The sequence below is a fragment of the Clarias gariepinus genome, chromosome 19 (genome assembly GCF_024256425.1).
Source record: "Clarias gariepinus isolate MV-2021 ecotype Netherlands chromosome 19, CGAR_prim_01v2, whole genome shotgun sequence".
Lineage (NCBI taxonomy): Eukaryota > Metazoa > Chordata > Actinopteri > Siluriformes > Clariidae > Clarias > Clarias gariepinus.
This window is the reverse complement of record NC_071118.1, coordinates 27,918,874-27,937,986: the sequence shown is the minus strand read 5'-3', so window position 1 is coordinate 27,937,986 and position 19,113 is coordinate 27,918,874. Positions and strand designations below refer to the sequence as shown.

The following is a 19,113-nucleotide window of genomic DNA, read 5'->3' as shown; positions in this document are numbered from 1 at the left end:
CTCATATGACTAAGCCATGGACATGAGATAATTATTTTGTTCCATCACGTTTCAAGTTGTGGCTGCAACTTAACATTGCATTATGATATGATGGGCATTTATTTATCTCATGATGCTGATTCCTGGCTTTGAGTTAATATCTCATTCCCCTTACAGTACGTTACTAAGTCATGCCTTTGAGATAATCCTCTTGTAAGTAGGGGCCATGCTTCAACTTTCCTTGTGTTTCCTTGTGAGTCATGGCCATGACATAATTATCTCATTTCTTTATTTCTTAATTATCTCATTTTTTTATTTCTTAATTTTTATTATCATGGCTTTAGCTTGAGTATCTCATTCTTTTGCATTATGTATTTAGTGGCCATGATGCGAGTATTTTGATTTCTTACATTAATAAGTCATGACCATGAGATGACAATTATCTTGTTTGCTCGTATTACTTTAATCGTGACTTAGTGGTCTTGTTCCACATGTTACTTTGTCTTGGTCATGCATTTATTAATTTTTTTTTTTTTATTAAGGAGCGATGTCACCAGCAGGGCAACAGTTGTGCTATACTGTATGACACAGTAATGGTTAATGCATGGTTAAATTCAGAATGGCAATACAGTTTAAAGAAATTATCACTATTAGAAATCAGAAATGGCCCGAATTAATTTAACAATCAAAAAAAAAAAAAAAAAGGTGTGCGTTTTATTCCTTTATTAAAATTATTTGGTACACAGGACAACTCAGACAAGTACAGGTACAAAACAAAAAGAAAACTATATGATGCATTTCTTTTTACCATGTACTTATTATTGAATAAGGCTTATCAATAACCTATAACTGAAAAACAAAAACTTCAGGTGTGTGGGTAAAGCTTGAGGTTTCTTTTTACAAGACATTATTTAGAAATGCAACAATTACAGGTCAGGATTCATTCTTTTTTTTTTTTTTTTTTAATAGGACAAGGAAGGGGATGGTATTTCGAGATTTCGTGATTATGTGCATACTTTAGACAAAGAGGTTAGAAGAAGGAAAAGACCCGACAAACCAGGCACCGCCGACGTACGACAACTCGGAATAACCTGCAGGGTTCAAATTGTGACAAAGCCACCGCCTGTGCAACCTCGCCCGAACCTCGTCCATGCTTTACTGCTCTTAGAGTTGTTTCCGATAAATAAGATAAACTGCATTATTTTAAAAGGCACTACCCGAATTCAGGCAAACTCATGCGCTCAATAAATAAAGCCCACTTCTTTCGGATTCCTCGGTTTAGGTAGTAAGTCCATTTGGATTCCGTTCAGACAACATAATGTATAAGAAAGATGGTCGTTTAGACAGATGTACACTAAGAATGCACAATGGCAATGATTCGAATGCAAAGCTACGAGAATGAGGTATTGTTGACACAGCATTCGCTTCGAAGTTGCTAGACTTTGGGGGGGGGGAAGCCCTTTCCTGAACATGCAACAGCCGTAAGAGAACCGATCGGAGGTGTCGAAGGTTAAGGAAATGAATGCCATGCAAAGCAGCAAGTATGATGAAACTGCGGATGTATGATATATGTTCTGTATTGTTTTAGCAATTTAAAACTTAAAAAAAAAAAGAACAGGATGGAGGTCAGGGTTGCCAGGTTGACATTTCTAGTCCTAGTATATAATTTTTTTTTAAATCACGAAACACAAGATGGTCGTTGTCAGTTTCCGCGTTCACCAGAGTGCGCTGCATTTCTATGCAGTAGCTGGAATTCGACAGATGCAATTCAATCGTTCTTTCCTGATTTCTTGCAACATGAGCGAAATCTCTACAACACATATCCTGTATATATCGCAGACGTCTCTTCGTCTGCATTTACATCATCTGTGTTTGTTTTCGTGACCATTAATGAGATGATTACGCCTGTAACATACTAGCACGGTCAAAAATGTGCATCTCTGGCAACCCTGATGGGAGTGTTACAGTATGTGTGACAGTAGCTGTTCCCTCGCAATGGCTTCCTGCAGAATACAAGGACGCACACGTGACCACTTCCGCCAGCGTAAAAACCCTTTCCCGTTCGCCTCGCAGCTTCCAGCAGATTTCATTTCATCACATGGTATACAAATATACTGGGTTATATTTATATTAACATTTCATTTTTTTTGTTGTTGTTGTTTTTTTTTTTTCTTTCTCTCGGATCATGCAAGAAGACTACAGGCAAGGGCAAATAAAGGTCAAAGCGGCAAAGGGATGTGGCAAGGTGCGCAAGACAACTCCCGATACTGGCCGTCAGTCCCATTCATGCCTTGCAGCTGTACAGAATTACATATTTACAAGAGATCGAGGGGTTTTTATGTTCACACCCAGAAAAAAAAAAGAAGAAGAAAATCATCTTTGAGGTCATTTTCCTCTGGTTAAAGAGGGGGAATTATAATTATACGGTATATTACTTATTCGAGTAGTCAGAAACACGAAAGCACACCTTGCCACATCGAGCGAAGGAGCACAGAAAGCTTGTGGTTTACTCGGGATCATCCAGGTTAACGTATTAACGTATTACACTTTACAGAGATGCCTCGGTAAGCATTACATCGTTTTTCTTGTTTTGTTATTTTTTTCTTCCATTATTATCAGATGCCATATGGAGGGAGTATAAAGCAAAGCAACTAGTGAGGGACTCATAAATATACACATACATCAGCATCTTTTTTTCCTTTTACTTTGAGCAATAACGCAGGCTTTATTATTTATTTTTCTGTTATTCCTAAATTTATCGTTAAACTGAATCCAATCTCTTGGACCACAATGATAATATTTGAGCGACTGCTATCTTTTTTTTTCTTCTCTTTTTTTTTCTTTTTGCAGAGTAGTAGATCGGATAGGCGTCGGAATAGGCGTTACTTTTCTCGTTCCGTAATTTTTTTTCCTTGATTCGTGAAATAATTCAGATCACCTCCTAAAGAAGGCGGGGTTGCGCAGGCAGGCGGTTAGTCACCTGCAGCAGCCGAGCGGCCCGGCCGAGGTCTCCAGGCTGCTGTCCGTGTCGGAGGCCAGGGTTTGGTCGGTGCTCATGGACGAGATGTCGTTGACGGACGAGGACGGAGGGAGGCTTTCGCTGCTGTTCATGGCTGCACCTGTGCTACGGGGAAGGAGCGGAGAGACGGAAATGGTTAAAAACGCAAAGAGACGGAAGAGAAGCGTGAGGTAGAGGGAGGGGAGACACGGTGACGGTGTTGGGTCTCTCTTTATCGTCTCTCTATTGTCATGCAGTGTTACAGCAAAACTAGGACAAAACTGTTTTTTTTTTTATTATTATTCTCACACACTTAGAGGAGAGCGCTATCCCCCCACTTACACATACATGAGAGCTCTGTGATTGACAGAGAACATGAAGTAGCCCCGCCCCCAACTGTATTTCATTGTGTTCATTGGTATTGTAAGTATTTAAACTTAACAATGGGCCCTTTATTGTCGACTTATATAATCACAAACACAATAATTGTGACAGTGTAAAGGTCGGTGATGTGATGAGCGGCTGAAATGGCAATAAGTCACAAGAAAACACAACTGTGAAGTACAAGATGGCAGACTATTGAGAATCATGTCTAAGAAATTAACGTCCTGGAGAAATGCTGGACTTTTCTGTATTGTTTCAACATCCAACTTGTCTGATTTGAGCATCGGACACTAATCCCAACGGGCTCGTATCAGCGAATCAGACAGTGAGTCGGATTATTTGACTCGGATCATGAAAAAGAGTCGACTCCTGATTCTTAAACGGCAGAATGTACATTTTAGAAAGTACTGAAAGAAGTGATTGTTGTTTTTTTGTGTGTGTTAAAATAAATGATAATTTAGAGGACAAGTCGCTCTTTTTCATCTCCTATTTTTGGACAGAGGAAGAAGTGATTTGATTGAATTAAATGATGCATGAAATAATAACCGCACAAACTTAAACACATTTACTAAACATAAATGAATTCACAATATACAGTATTATATTATTATATGAGAAATCAGTAAAATAAATAGGTCTCATGCTCATACTAGACTCTCAGCAGTATTCTTAAAGAGCATTAAACCTAAAGATCTGACTCCAGACCCCAGATCAGTCTAAAATGGAAAAATTTCTTGAGTGCTGATACGCGACAAAGACACTAGAGGGAGCTGATGCGCTGTGAGATAAAGATCAAAGCGCGTCCTCTCTGATCATTACAGCAAAAAGCTGCAGGACGGGGAGATTAATGCGACCGAGGATGGGTCGGTAAATCAGCCAGAGTGAAACAAGCCCAGTATCCACACGGCGAAGTGTTAAAGAGAGTCGCTGTTCTGGGTACAAGTCTTAAAGAACCTTAACCATGCTAAATGGTCATTTTAACTTGCACTCATTTTCTTACATTCTCTTTATTATTATTTTTTTTAGGCTGTACTTAAGTTTTATTAATTTCCTCTAATATCGCCACTTTATACAGGTTCGTTATTCGACAGCGCTCCTGAACTCTGGACTGTGATTGGTCAGGTGTAAGGTGATTAGTTGATTTTTCATAGGCTTAACAGTGGCGTATGGTTTGCTCTCTGTAAGGGGATGTTTGAAATTCACGTAAGGAGTCTCCAGTTTCAGTGATTTGTTACCCGTCATTGAGATTTTTTTAAGTAAGTTGCATTTTTTTTTTTGCGTCTCAATAACGTTGTATTGCTGTAACGTAAGTAAGAACAGGAACTTTTGTAGAGAACGATCACTTCGGGACGGTAACAGTAATTCCGCTTCACCAAACCGTGTGAATTAATGTACAGTAAGATTATTTAAGGGAGATAATTTTTTTTTATATTTTTAGTAGAGGTTTACAAAGACAATATATTATACATACAATGTTAATAAATTTGTCAAAAAATATTAATAAAGATTAAATAATGTCATTTCTTTTATACACACACACACACATATACAGTATATATATATATATATATATATATATATATATATATATATATATATATACATACACAACAATTGAGCTAAAGCTACAGAAAGCTAACTACTTCCCTGAAATATATATTCTTTAGTGTTTCCACTCAACCAGTCTAATTTAAACCCAAATCGATGCTTTAATACGGGTTTAAACAGGAACGAGATCAGATCACAGCACATGTTTTATCCTACAACCTCCCCTCCTCTTCCTCGTTTCTTCCCCCTCTCCCTCTATCCCATCAGAATAGACCATGCACACACAGTGTGGTGTGTACGGTGGCCCCTGAGCGCGCCATAAACCCGCTCCACACGGGACACGAGATCCAGCCGCTCTTGGTAAGAATCAAAAGAGGAGCAGAATCTCTGAGAATGTTTTCACGTGTTTGTGGTTTGGGAACGATAAACAAACATCTGCGTTTATTCGGGTCAACAGTCGGGGCAGAGCTGACGCCGGCGGAGACGCAGAAGATCAAGAACACTAAGCTTCCTCGAGGGCTCCGACATCACCGCGTGTGGAAACGATACAACCAACAGATTCACCACACCGAAATCACAAGCTTCAAGCACAAACGAGTCAGAACCTCTGATATATGGACAAATTATTATTATTGTCTCATGTTGGTAAGTAATGAGATTTTGAGGAGTTTGCATGTCATTCCTCTATGCCTGGTGGGTTTCCTCCGGGTACTCCGGTTTCCTCGACGATATAGATCGCGTGTTACATGACCCGTTCTCTTCCCTGAAGTTTTCATCTCTTCTCTCTTACACACTTACACACAGTGTGTAAGTTAACTGTTAACTTCCAGGTGCTGGGCTCGAATCCCAAATCTAGGGGACAGTGTGTTGTTTAAGATGGGACCTGTGACGCCGAGTGATACGTATAGTAAAATGTCCTCGTGGTTTTAACGTTCATTATCATCCGCTCATGGAATGCCTTTCGTCCAATCAGATTACTCGGTCGGAACTCACTGTGTGTACCAAAAAATAAACAGATATCATTTTGATCCCCTCATAGTAAGGAATAATTAGCTACAAGAACAACCGCGCAAAACTACACATCACAGCTCCAGATCCTCCGCATATGAGTGCTAACTAGTCTGACCTGAACATCATCACTCCACCCACATCCATACTGTAAGGACACTCAACTCACACACTCAACTGCAAAGCACCTGAGTGGTGCCGTGGTAAAGCGCCCGCCCTATCAGAGACAGCTAGCAACCTAGCAGTAGATCGCGACTACGATGCTGTAGGCTCTCGCAGCCGAGGGTCTAGAGAGAGCTGATTGGTTGAGATCTCTCAGCGGGGTGGGATGGGAGGATCTCACTTTAATCACGGCTTTACAGCCAATCAGCCCCCTAGTGACGGTCTCCTAAATAAAGGAGAAAATCAGGAAAAAATGTATAAAAATGTGGTATATATATATATATATATATATATATATACCACAGTCGTAGCCAAGCCTTATTATCTGTGCATTAAATATTTTGGTTTTAACTTAGTGCGTTGCTTCGTTATACGGTTCTTAGTCCTGTTTACATGGTTCATTGATCTCTTAACCTTTATCTGTTTCCTGATTTAAATCGCTTGGAAATTGTTTGCTTCTGATATTAAAGTCGAATCAACCTACATCAATCGCATCTATCTGTAATTTCTTAACAACAGATAGATGTACTTTATTGATCTCAAGATTAAATTTAGGAAGACCAAAATAAAGGTATGTAATATAATATAATATAATATAATATAATATAATATAATATAATATAATATAATATAATATAATATAATATAATATAATAAACTAGAGATAAAATAAGAGTGTTTTGAAGTGAGTAGTTTTTAAACCGAAAATGCTAAATCAAAATAACGAGGTATGATCTTGAAATAAGTCATTTAATCAAAATGAAGAGATTAATCGAAAACACGACAGCATGTCATAACGAAATGTACATATCTATTTTTGCTGTGCATGAGATGACCTGGTCAATCAAGCAGTGAGTTCAATTTTAGCTTAAACGTTGCAGTGAAATACAGCCGCGCTGGAGCTGTCGAGCTGCAATGCGTCTGCCCGGCTCAGCACAAGCACCATCCATCTGCTTAATTAAAGGAGGGGGGGTGGGGGGGGAGTGTGAGAGTGAGACAGAGAGTGAGACACAACACAAAGTGAGACTCATCCTAAGAAGCTGAAAGTGACTCACATGTGAGGATTTCAAATAAAACACGCTGCATGATTGGATTTGGCGTGCTCAGAGATCCCGAGAGCGGGAACGAGGACGGATGTGAAGTTTATCCGAGCCGCACAATCAGACACAGGGTCTCTCTCTCTCTCTCTCTCTCTCTCTCTCTCTTTTTTTTCCTGCAGCGCTGCAGCCATTTGGAAAGCAGCCAAGAAATAATGCATTTGTCTTCAATAAAACACCGCCCTCCTCGGGCCATGTGAGAAAACACAGACTGGTGATGATCAAAATAAAGATGTTTTTAATACAAATAAGCTGAAACATGTAAAGAAGAACCAGAGGTCATAAATAAACATACAAGCAACAATCACTCATGCTGACTAAATAAATAATACGATTTTAAATAATTATTTAAATAAAAAAGAACGGATAATGAAGATTTGCACATTGTTGAGTTCGAATTGACTTTTTTAAACGTAATTAATATTATAGTACAGTTATTTCCGACCGAGTAATCTGATTGTACGAGAGGCGTTATTCCACGATGTTCGTTTCTTTCACTTATGTGTTATTTTATTTATGGCTGCAAAGCTAGCAAGTTTCTAACACTAGGCTGAATCCCAAGTCCCTCTCTAACCCCTGATCAAGGGCACTACTTGGTGTGCAGTGTTGGGGGACGTTACTTTTTAAGGTAACTAATTACATTACAAAATTATTGTCTTCAAAAAGTAATCAGTTAGATTACAGCTTTACTTTCTGATAAAAGTAACTAATTCAAATACTTTTTCATTGCAGAAAATGAAAACTCCTTTTTGATTCCTCATGCATGTTGTTTTAGTCAAGGTAGATGATTCTACCATCACCAAGTTTGGCCCATAATCTGTTAACTACTAATACCCCATCTCACCTACTAATACCCCTCTCTCACCTACTAATACCCCATCTCACCTACTAATACCCCTCTCTCACCTATTAATACCCCTCTCACCTACTAATACCCCTCTCTCATCTACTAATACCCCTATCTCACCTACTTATACCCCTCTCTCACCTACTAATACCCCTATCTCACCTACTAATACCCCTCTCTCACCTATTAATACCCCTCTCACCTACTAATACCCCTCTCTCATCTACTAATACCCCTATCTCACCTACTTATACCCCTCTCTCACCTACTAATACCCCTATCTCACCTACTAATACCCCTATCTCACCTACTTATACCCCTCTCTCACCTATTAATACCCCTATCTCACCTACTAATACCCCTCTCTCATCTACTAATACCCCTATCTCACCTACTTATACCCCTCTCTCACCTACTAATACCCCATCTCACCTACTAATACCCCTCTCTCACCTACTAATACCCCATCTCACCTACTGATACCCCTATCTCACCTACTAATACCCCTCTCTCACCTATTAATACCCCTCTCACCTACTAATACCCCTCTCTCATCTACTAATACCCCTATCTCACCTACTTATACCCCTCTCTCACCTACTAATACCCCTATCTCACCTACTAATACCCCTATCTCACCTACTAATACCCCTATCTCACCTACTTATACCCCTCTCTCACCTATTAATACCCCTATCTCACCTACTTATACCCCTCTCTCACCTACTAATACCCCATCTCACCTACTGATACCCCTATCTCACCTACTAATACCCCTCTCTCACCTATTAATACCCCTCTCACCTACTAATACCCCTCTCTCATCTACTAATACCCCTATCTCACCTACTAATACCCCTATCTCACCTACTAATACCCCTCCTTTACCTACTAATACCCCTCTCTCACCTACTAATACCCCCATCTCACCTACTGATACCCCTATCTCACCTAATACCCCATCTCACCTACTGATACCCCTATCTCACCTACTAATACCGCTATCTCACCTACTAATACCCCATCTCACCTACTAACACCCCATCTCACCTACTAATACCCCCATCTCACCTACTAATACCCCTATCTCACCTACTAATACCCCTATCTCACCTACTAATACCCCTATAAGTGGTGTTTGTAAAATTGAACTGTTGGATGAATGCAATATCACACTCGAGGTGGTGCTGTTGTGCTGGATATCAGCACGGCTGTGATCTCTTCAGTACCTGCACTGTGCCCTCATGTCTACGACCCCATCACAGCTCTGACTCACAACTACAGTCACTTAGGAAAGTAACTTTACTAAAAATGTAAGATCGGATGCCATTACAAAGATTTTTCTTCAACATTATAGAGAAAAAACACACACACACACACACACACAGGGTGTATAGTTACAGCAAATTAACCAATATATACGTAAATTAACAAGTTACTGTTACCATCATGAAGTGTTTATACTGTATATCTCTTACACCAAGCAATTTTTTTTAAACAATTATTTTATTTATGCTAACTAGCAAACAGAAGTGCTTTTTTTTCTTTTTCTGATGGGTCTCACTAACGAGTGCGTTTCTTATGGACACATAGCTGTTTAATCCCAATCCTACGAGTCCTCATCACGTGGCTTTTTTTTTTTCTTCCACAGAGTCACAGCTCAGCACTTGTGATCTCGGTGATGTTATAGAAAATAAATCAACACCTTCCTGACCAGATCAGAAAAACACAATTCAACAGCAGCATGTTACGAGAAGACTTAAAGTGTTACATGTTACAGATGCCTTACGCTCATTATACACATCATTTACTCAAGTTTATTTAATATAGGGATAATGAATTCATGTGCTGTCAGTGTGTTCAGGCATTATTTAATGAACGTCTCGCGTGCTTCAGACGTGAGCAACGACTCCCGGTTTCCAACATGCAGAAAAAAAACTGGGATTAAAAAAAAAATCCTGTAGACTGGAATGGTTTGTTTTAATTTATCATCAATTTATATCATTTAGTTTAATAGCTAGTTTGGAAATCTTCAAATTTTATCTGAGTGCAGGAAACCGTTGTAGCTGTTGCTTAACAAGAAGACGGATGGAGGGATGGATGAGATGGACAGGATGGAGGGATGATAAAGAGGAGAAGGAGCGTGAGAAGCAGCACTTACAGAGAGCTTAGGCTATGCAGTGAGAGTACCTGAAGGAGAAGGCTGTCCCTTCACCACACCATTCTTCGTTCGCTCCTCAAAGTTCATCACTTCTTTATAGATCAGTTCTGTGAGAAAGAGAGAGAGAGAGAGAGAGAGAGACAGAGAGGGGAGAAATCAGTTGACCCACCGTGTCTTTGCTGCAAATAATCGTGTAACATTTTTTGCTCAGTTAAAAGCAGTTTAATCTAAACATGTGTTTGTATTTCTTCTTTTCAGGCCTGATCTTAGTATCCTTCTCTCATCTATCCAACCCGAGCAGGAAAAGGGCCTCTGGTGCTATATTATTATATAAAACACAGTACAGTGGTACCTCAGCATACAAATTTAATCCGTTCCGGATATGAGTTCTTCATATTGTGAAACACATCGTCCCATAGGAAATAATGTAAATGCAGATAATCCGTTTCAGCCACCCAAAAATATTACCCATATTACCAATTTCCAACATCATAATCATAAAAAGCATATAAAACAAAAAAAAAATATAAAAAAGACATGTAAAATATGAAATAAACAGACATTAAACAAAATATTACCTTAATTTATGATTCCTCTCGGCACCGGCTACTTTAAACAGAAAACTGAAAGCGGCTCCCTTTTCTTCTTGCTACCGTCCTTGATAACATTCTCTTGACCCACAGTGCTGGGTCTTTACTAATTTTGCACAAAATGCAAAAAAAAAAAAAAAAACTCACCTTCGCTTGGCTTTTTACTGATCTAGACAAGTTTTGATTCTGTCCTGCTTCGTTTGCCGGAAACGCTTCATGCTAAATTCCAGGTCTGAAGGCAAAAATTCTAATGGCTTAATAATTTACTTAATAAATTAATTCATTAATAATTCATTAAAACGTTCATATGCCCGAGGTACCACTGTAATACACAAGTTTTTTTTTTTTTTTTTTACAGAGAGAACTTCATGAAAAGAGTGAGGTGTAATTCTGAACCTGTCCTCACTGTCTTAAAAGCTAATTTCACTTGTGACGAAAAGAGCTTATAATTATCTTCCCATGTCTGGCTCTTGCACTTATGTGTATTCAGTAGCGGTGTAACGGCCCGTGGTTAATCCATAACGAATCTTGCTGTAGTGAATCATGGAATAACAGCAAAACGTAAGCATCGTTGTGCAAAATTATTTTACTGCCACAAGTATGTTATATTATTATTATATTTTATATATTTTATATTATTATTATTATATATTATATTATTATATTTAGGCCATTTCTAAGTGCAAAAAACTCTTGTGCACAAAATATGATATCACCTTGTGCTCATTAGGGTTGCCAGATCACATTGAAAAAAATCCCCCTATGCAGCATCGATACCCTGTGATCTGTCACACCCCTAACATTTATTGTGTAATATTCTTATTATTTCATGCTGCGTCAGCAGAGGTACTGTGCAGGTCTTGTTCATAATGCTTTATAGCATGATTAAAAACATCAGAGATTTATTTCCTGACGTTCCGTGGGGAAATTTCCAGGGTGATTAACCCGCTCTCCGAGCGATTACAGGAGCGGAGCTGAATCTCAAGCGGATTAGGGGTTTACCTTTCCACTCATCGATGGAGTGTTCTCGCTCATCCAGCTGCTTGTCGTAGATCTGAGGAGGAGGCTAAAACGAGATGAAGAAGAGATGAATAAGATGCAAAGCTCATTTTATTTAAGTAAACTGATAATAAGACTTTAATTGCATTCCTTTGAATAGAAAAACCTAATTTCTAAACTGGTGATTACATCTTTTTTAGACATTAGATGTTTTTTTTTTGCACTTTATGAATTTTTACATTCCAGCACATAAAATGCAAATACATCTCTGGGTTTAAAAGGGGCGGGGCTTAAGTTTGCGAACTGCAAACTTGATTATGTAACTTATTCTACAGAGCGTTAGTGACCTTGTGAGCCAGATCACAGTCAGGGTCTTTGTTTTTTTTGGTTTGTCTTTGGGTTTGTAATAATTAGATTGACAATTTAAGAAAAGAATACTGAAGGATGATTTTTCTTAATAAATCGCTCCTGTAGAATATGTTTGTTTCACCACAGCCCCGCCCACTTGTTTTCTATTTATCACACAAGACTTGTGATCTTGTGTCTCAGGTTTACCCAGATAAAGCTGGCACAAAGCTAAGGCATCAGCAACCAGGAGTAGGTACACTACATCTTTCACAACCCATGTCTAGATCATGTGAACTGCAGTGTTTGGGAATTTCTTTGGTATTTGTTTGTGGTTACTGTTGGTGTTTGATGGTGAATGGTTAGGGTTGGTGGATATGTGCCCAAGAACTGCAGTGTTAGTCTGGCATTGGTTTCTGTTTATTGTTAAATGTTGGGGTGTGATGATATATGGTGGTGTTTGTTGGCAAATCGGGGTATATGATGGTTTGTGATAATCCAGTGTTGGTATTTACTGCTAAATGGTGGTGTTTGGGGTGAATGTGTGTGTGATGGTCAAATATTGATATTGCATAGTGGATGTTGGTGCTTTATATTAAATAACTGATGCAGAGTTTTGGTATTTGATGATTCAATGTTGGTGTTTGATGTAAAATTTTGGTGTTTGATGCTAAATGTTGGTGTTTGATGCTAAATGTTGGTGTTTAGTAATGAATGCAAGTCTTTGACAGTTTAAGGTTGCTTGTTTGGTCATTGTCATTGACATTGACGATGTTGGTGTTTAGAAAAAACTCTCTCTATGTGTTTAGATGAAGAATGTTTTTAATGGTGAAGGTGGTGTTTGGTGGTGAATTATGGCGTGTGATGATCAAATGTCGATATTTGATAGTAAATATTGCTGTCTGGTGGTGAATTGTGGTGTATGATGGTCAACTTTTTAAACTTCTGGTGTTTTGTGGTGAATGTTGGTATGTCATGGTGAATGTTGGTGTTTGGTTTTGAATGTTGGTGTTAAATGGTGAATGGTGATGTTTGATAGTGTATGTGTGTGTGGTTCTATCTACTGTACATGTGGATGGGCACATGGGGCAACTGATGTTTGATGTTGTGGTTGTGGAAATGTTTGATAATGAATATTAAAGTTGATCAAATATATGTGTTCAATGATGAGTGTTGTGTCTGTGGAAGGAATGTCAAAGTTTGATGGAGAATATCGGTGTTTGGTAGTGTAGGCTGGTGTCTGTGAGACAAAATGATGGTGAATATTGGTGTTGGATGGAGAAGGGTTTTCTTTTTAATAATATATCTAAGAAAATATCTGATAGTGTCCATAGTGTTGGTTGTTTTAAAATGTTAGTGAGAGTCAGAGTTGGAGTCATAAATTGATTGTATAAATAATAAAAGGTGCATTATGATCTTCTAGGAGAAAGATAAAAGGTAGAGAAAAAATACCTTGAAATATTTGGGTCCGTCTAGTTAGAATGACCTTGAGTAAACTATGCTTGACATGAACCAACTGATGATCTTTTTTTTTTTTATTGGTTGCTATGCATACATCCATGATCACCATGGCAACCATTCAAGGATGATGTTACTAGCACTTATAACGAGTACTTAAATGGTTACAAGTACTTAAATTCCCCATAGGGGGCAGTATTATGGCTTAACACATTTGCTGCTTTACTTTGTTCTCTGAGACTCCACTCTAATTTCTTTGACATGTACAGATATTTAAAGTACTCTGTAAATCTGCTCTAGATGAGAGAGGTCTGTGGGTGCAGAGCGTAATCTTTGGACCAAAAATTTTTATTTACCATTGATATCTGAAGATCTTTGGCCTTCATCAGTGAAAGTGTGACAGTGGAGAAGGGGAGAGAAGAGTCAAACAGATGAGATTAATTTTTTTTTTGTTAGATTTCTATTAAGTGTATGATCATTAAAGTGATAATACATTATAATAAATAAGCCGGAGTTCACACGACAAGGTGACTGTTCCTTGCTAGCGAGGTTCCTTGTTAGCGATAAGTTACGACACGATGGAATAATATATATATATATATATATCTGGCTCTGATAAATTCTCTCCATCTCCACTTTCTCAGCTTGGTTTCAGTAAAGCTCACTTTCACTGTGGCTTGCATTGGATTATAGACAAAATAAACCCTTTAACTATCTACATTTCCATTTGCACGTAATCGAAACCTTATCTTAAAAGTCTATCAATCTTGATTGTGGATAAAGTAACACATGCTCATGGGTAAGCGTTATGTCTTTAAATACAGCTAGATATTTGTGTTATTATAGTTTTTGTCCTGCTGGCATGTGTATCAGTGGGCGAGTTTATGCGAAATCATCCCACTCTGTTCTGTCTTTAGGGCATCGGGTCAAATAACCGAGCTACGCATGACTCCAGGTTTACTAATCAATAATGCTGAGTGGATCTGATACTCACCGCCTCCACCTCAGACGGATCGTACCACACGTTGATGTAGGGGTGCTGCAGGGCCTCGTCCACTGATATCCGCTTAGCAGGATCGATGATAAGCATTTTAGAAAGCAGATCTCTGGCCTGACTCGCTGCAGAGACACGGAGAGAAATCTTAGCGTACAGTACACACACACACACTTCTCACACACATACTGTATCTCTCTATTTGTGATGCTTATTCAAAAAAGTGTTTTCAGTTATCGTTTTAAACTGATACTAATCTATTGATTATTTGATGTCTGATAAACCTTTTTTTTTTTTAAAAAAAAAGATTCACTTTAATGATTTGAATGAATTAACTAACACAATATTAACTAGGTTTAATGGGAAATCAGCTCTGACATTTTCTGAGCATTTATAGGACATGGTATAAGAGTATTATCAACACCCAATAATACTAAGAATAATAATAGTGTAATAATGCTATCAGAAATTCATTTTCATGACTGTGCAGATGGAAAAGTCTGGCTTACACGAGGTGGTATCAAACAGTTTGAAAACGTGCGTGTCACAGATTTTGCACAGGACGATGTCTTTTGGCACACTGACTTATGAAGGTCGGTGCTCCCTGCGACTGTGCGTGCAGCCTTGTGCTGCCATCTGTTCTGTTTTGTTACAAAACAAAATCTTTTCATACCACCTCGAACGTTATCCAAGATATACACCGATCAGCCATGTCATCATGACCACTGACAGGTGAAGGGAGTAACAACGATCAATCATTTTACCCCAGTAAACTCTAAGGCTAGACCAATCGGTCTGATCCCAAAAAAAGCCGACGTCAATGCTGGCCATGGTAGAAAGACACCAGAACACCCAGTGCACCACAGCTCACTGCTGAGTATGGAGCTTAGCAGGCAAAGAGCTCAAGGTTGGTGATCTGGCCTCCAAATTTACAGATCCCAATCCAATCAGTACACTCCCGAGTCTTTTATTCTTTTATTCGGAGTTAGGAGTCCTTTATTATACAAGTGCTCTGATAGAAATGCGTGTTTTACACTGAGAGACAGTAAACAAAGCAGAGATAAATAAATACACGGACGTACCTTTGAGTTTGTTGTGCTCCGAGTCTGCAGGGAACAGGCAGTCGGGGAACAGCTTTGGGAAAGTGAGGCCGGCATATTTAGGTCGGTTCTCCACATAGTTCCTCACTGTGGGCTGGAGCTTCTTCATGAACTCGGGCGATGGCGTGCCGAGCTGCTCAATCACCTTATTCCACTGATCGATGTCTGAGTAGTACCACGGTTAGGGAAAAAAAGGCAAAAATCCCCAAACATCAACCCTTTACAAGCAGGACTGTTCAGGTCGACTCACTGCCTTTACTGGTATCAATTTCTTCTCCTCTGTGTACTATATACTGTAAAAATAAATATGATTCATCCTAATTTAATTTTTTAGCCTAACCAGACAGATATAGATGGATTGATATAGAAACCCACTCATTTATTCATTAAACCATTCTCCATTCCACTTTTCCTGCCAAGGGTTGCGGTGCCAGTGGGTCAACCTAGACTACCCACAGATTCCAGGACCTCCTGAGGTTATCCCCTGACGTTAAGCCAATATTTAAGTATAATCCCTCCAGTGGGCCCTAGGTCTGCCCTGGGGTTGTCTTTTAGTGAGACTCTTCAGGGCGCCCACCAGGGGACATACTCAACTCAATTCCGAGAAGCAACAGTTGTACTTCCAGGCCTTCTTGGATAAACAACTTCCTTGCCCTGTTACAGAGTCCAACAACCAACCAAATGAACCTCATTTGGGTCACTGGGACTCGTTGCCTTGTTCTATCAGTGACTACACCTACTGTACCTCAATGCCCAAAGGTTAGTATAGGAACAGAGCTGGTCTCCTGCTTCACCACCACAGACTAATACAGTAACTAGAACACTGGTGCTGCTGACCTGAAATATCCCAAAGTATTTAAACTCCATCAGGGGCAAAGTGTTAATGTTCATCCTTGCCCCTCCACACTCAAACGTAAAAATTTGGTCTGGAGATCCTCTTCAGGTCGTGTCAAAAGTGTATTATCTGCTAAGATGAACAGTGTTACCTCTAGCCACCCATTCTGGTTTTAACATCTTTGAAAACCATAAGAAGAAATGGAGCAAAGAACCATCATCAAACATCCATCTTAAATCTTTAAAATTAATATTTAAAAAGTAGTAAAACAGGTCGGGTCTGGGTATCATTCATCTGGGTAGGGTGCACTTAGTTTCTTATGAAGGCTTGTTCTTCACGTGACTTTTTCATGAGATCTATGTCAGCCCTAAGGACATAACCCCAAGATCCATCAAAGCACACAAGCCCCTCGATCCCCAAAAGTTCAGATTTTATGGTGGTAAGGGTTATATCTTTAGGGCTTGACAACAAAACCTTCCAGCATTGCCCAACAACCTATTGCGTACCCTCTGCTCCCTGTAACCACACGGCTTAGGTTTTGTAAATAAAAACTTTCATTTTGACTGAACTCCAGAAATACCCATGAATATTTTTCCAAGACCTTGTGGTCACCAGGTCTGGATGTCTTGGGCACCAACTCAACATTTGCATATAAACAGGGTGAATGAATGGCGCAGGACTGATGCTGTAGCCTAGTAGATGCCATGCAGGCATAAACTGGGCCAAATGAAGCGTTCTGTAAGATTTATCCTTGGCTTCATCTGCATTGCTAATTTCTTTGGCTCCTTTACGAGAGACCTTTTGTTGAGTTTCTGCTTTGACAGTTATTCAGAATCCTTCAGGACTTTCAATTTGGAGCAGAGAGAGAGAGAGAGTTTGTGTGTGAGGGAGGGGGCCAATACGGAGTGAGAGAAGGATGAGGAAAAAAATAGAGACAGAGAGTCTAGGAGAGAGCGAGAGAGAGAGATTAGGGGAGAAATCCTCCACCTGACATTGCTGCTGTTAAATGGCGGATTTCTGGTGAGGTGTGACAAACATGTCTGCTTAGCAGAAACACAAAGACGTGTGAGTGTGTGTGTGTGTGTGTGTGTGCATATGTGTGTGGATGCCTAGCAACAGAAGGCTAGAATATACGTTCCTAAGAAGAAGAGCGTGGCTACAGGGAGCTCGGTTCCCCTTGGGGAGTCACATGACTATGTTTTTTTTATTTTTTATTTTTTTATCTTGGTTTCCCATGATCCCGCAGATGACTCGGGCATCCGAGAACACATTACCTCATCCGGCCAGAACTCTCTCCCTCTCCCTCTCTCCATCACAGTCTGGTAAAGACACCACACAGATTGCATGCAAGGAGACAGACGTCATCATGTCTTTTACGTAATTCTGAGCAGTCAGTCGAGTTTGCCTTTCAAAGTGACGTTAAATGTGATTAGATTCTTAGGGTTTTTAGTCTGTTTCACTTCTACTCTACTGTATAAATCCTGATTCTGCTTTCATACATGGTCACATGGCCTGTATTTGGCCTGTATATAGGGCTTTAAAACACCCACATAGCTGCTACATTGGACTAGATGCATCAAAATACATAATCAACCCCAAATATTCCTAAAAACAATGAACTTACAATATATAGCAGATAAATTCTGTTCTGATGGGTCATAAAATGTTGATTAGCATTCGGCCAAAACACAGTATTGGTGCTGATTTTTATCTTTTTGTGTGATACATACATAAGAAGCTACTTCTGAAGTTTAAACAACATGCAAGTGACCAATCTCGCTTCCCTAAAAATTCCAAGTTGCTAACTCCAGCCGTTTTGGAGAGATGATTTTATATGTGCACCAAAAATGACCATTTTCAAACAATAATCACTAAAAATGCATTTTTTTCTGAATATTTATACTAAAATTCGTGTAAGATTCTAGAAGAATACGTAACCTGTAAAAATTGTTGCTTAAATTGGTATTTAGTAAAAAGAAAAAAAAAGAAAAAATTTATGTAGTGTCCGTAACCACATTAAAACTCATGTTGCAATATCGTTAAAAAATTTGCATTTTAGAATAATACACTTTTTCCGGTTTATGTCTTTTCATGTAAAATCTAAATTGGACAAGTTTCATCTAAATGAAAATGAAGATCATTAAAAGATTTGAATTCAAAAAGGTTACGGACACTACACACATAAAATTTAGCAATTGTGTTTCTTTTTATCTAATAAAAATATAAATATATGCATATTTACAAAACACGAAGCATGTACCGGAAGATAAGAAGCATTAGGTATTATAAAAAATGGTGCTATACGATCCTATCTGAAAATTCACTTTTTTTAAAAGACACTGAGTGTCAAGTGAGACACTTTTTAGCACCGCCCCCGAAGGTATCGAAGTAATAGTTTGACTGTTAGTGACTGTATACTCCTAGTTAGCTGCTTTTTTTTTTTATTAAAGCTACAGTAGATCACTTTGTATTGAATTATCTAGCTAGTGTTGCAATGAGGTTAAAAGGCAAGATACGCTTACATGAAAATAGCTAGCACTGGTATATTAGCGCAGATAGCGAAGATCTCTCCATGGTCTAAGTTATGAGAGTGAGGTACAGTAATAAA

General features: G+C 38.9%; 1 protein-coding gene across 7 annotated transcripts in view; it reads right to left on the bottom strand.

The window, feature by feature from the left end:
- Positions 1-550: 550 nt before the first annotated feature.
- The window catches only part of mapk10 (mitogen-activated protein kinase 10), a 66,434-nt gene continuing 47,871 nt past the window's right edge, over positions 551-19,113 (bottom strand). For 4 of the 7 annotated variants that reach the window (XM_053478059.1, XM_053478058.1, XM_053478055.1 and 1 more), the window contains exons 9-13: positions 15,653-15,835; positions 14,571-14,695; positions 11,777-11,840; positions 10,214-10,291; positions 551-3,098 (exon numbers count right to left, since the gene is read on the bottom strand). In XM_053478059.1, the coding sequence (XP_053334034.1) occupies positions 2,956-3,098; positions 10,214-10,291; positions 11,777-11,840; positions 14,571-14,695; positions 15,653-15,835 (593 nt within the window). In that variant the 3' untranslated portion in view covers positions 551-2,955. Of the gene's footprint in view, positions 3,099-10,213; positions 10,292-11,776; positions 11,841-13,932; positions 13,957-14,570; positions 14,696-15,652; positions 15,836-19,113 lie in introns of all 7 variants that reach the window. The other 3 variants (XM_053478060.1, XM_053478056.1, XM_053478057.1) reach the window with 1 other exon arrangement.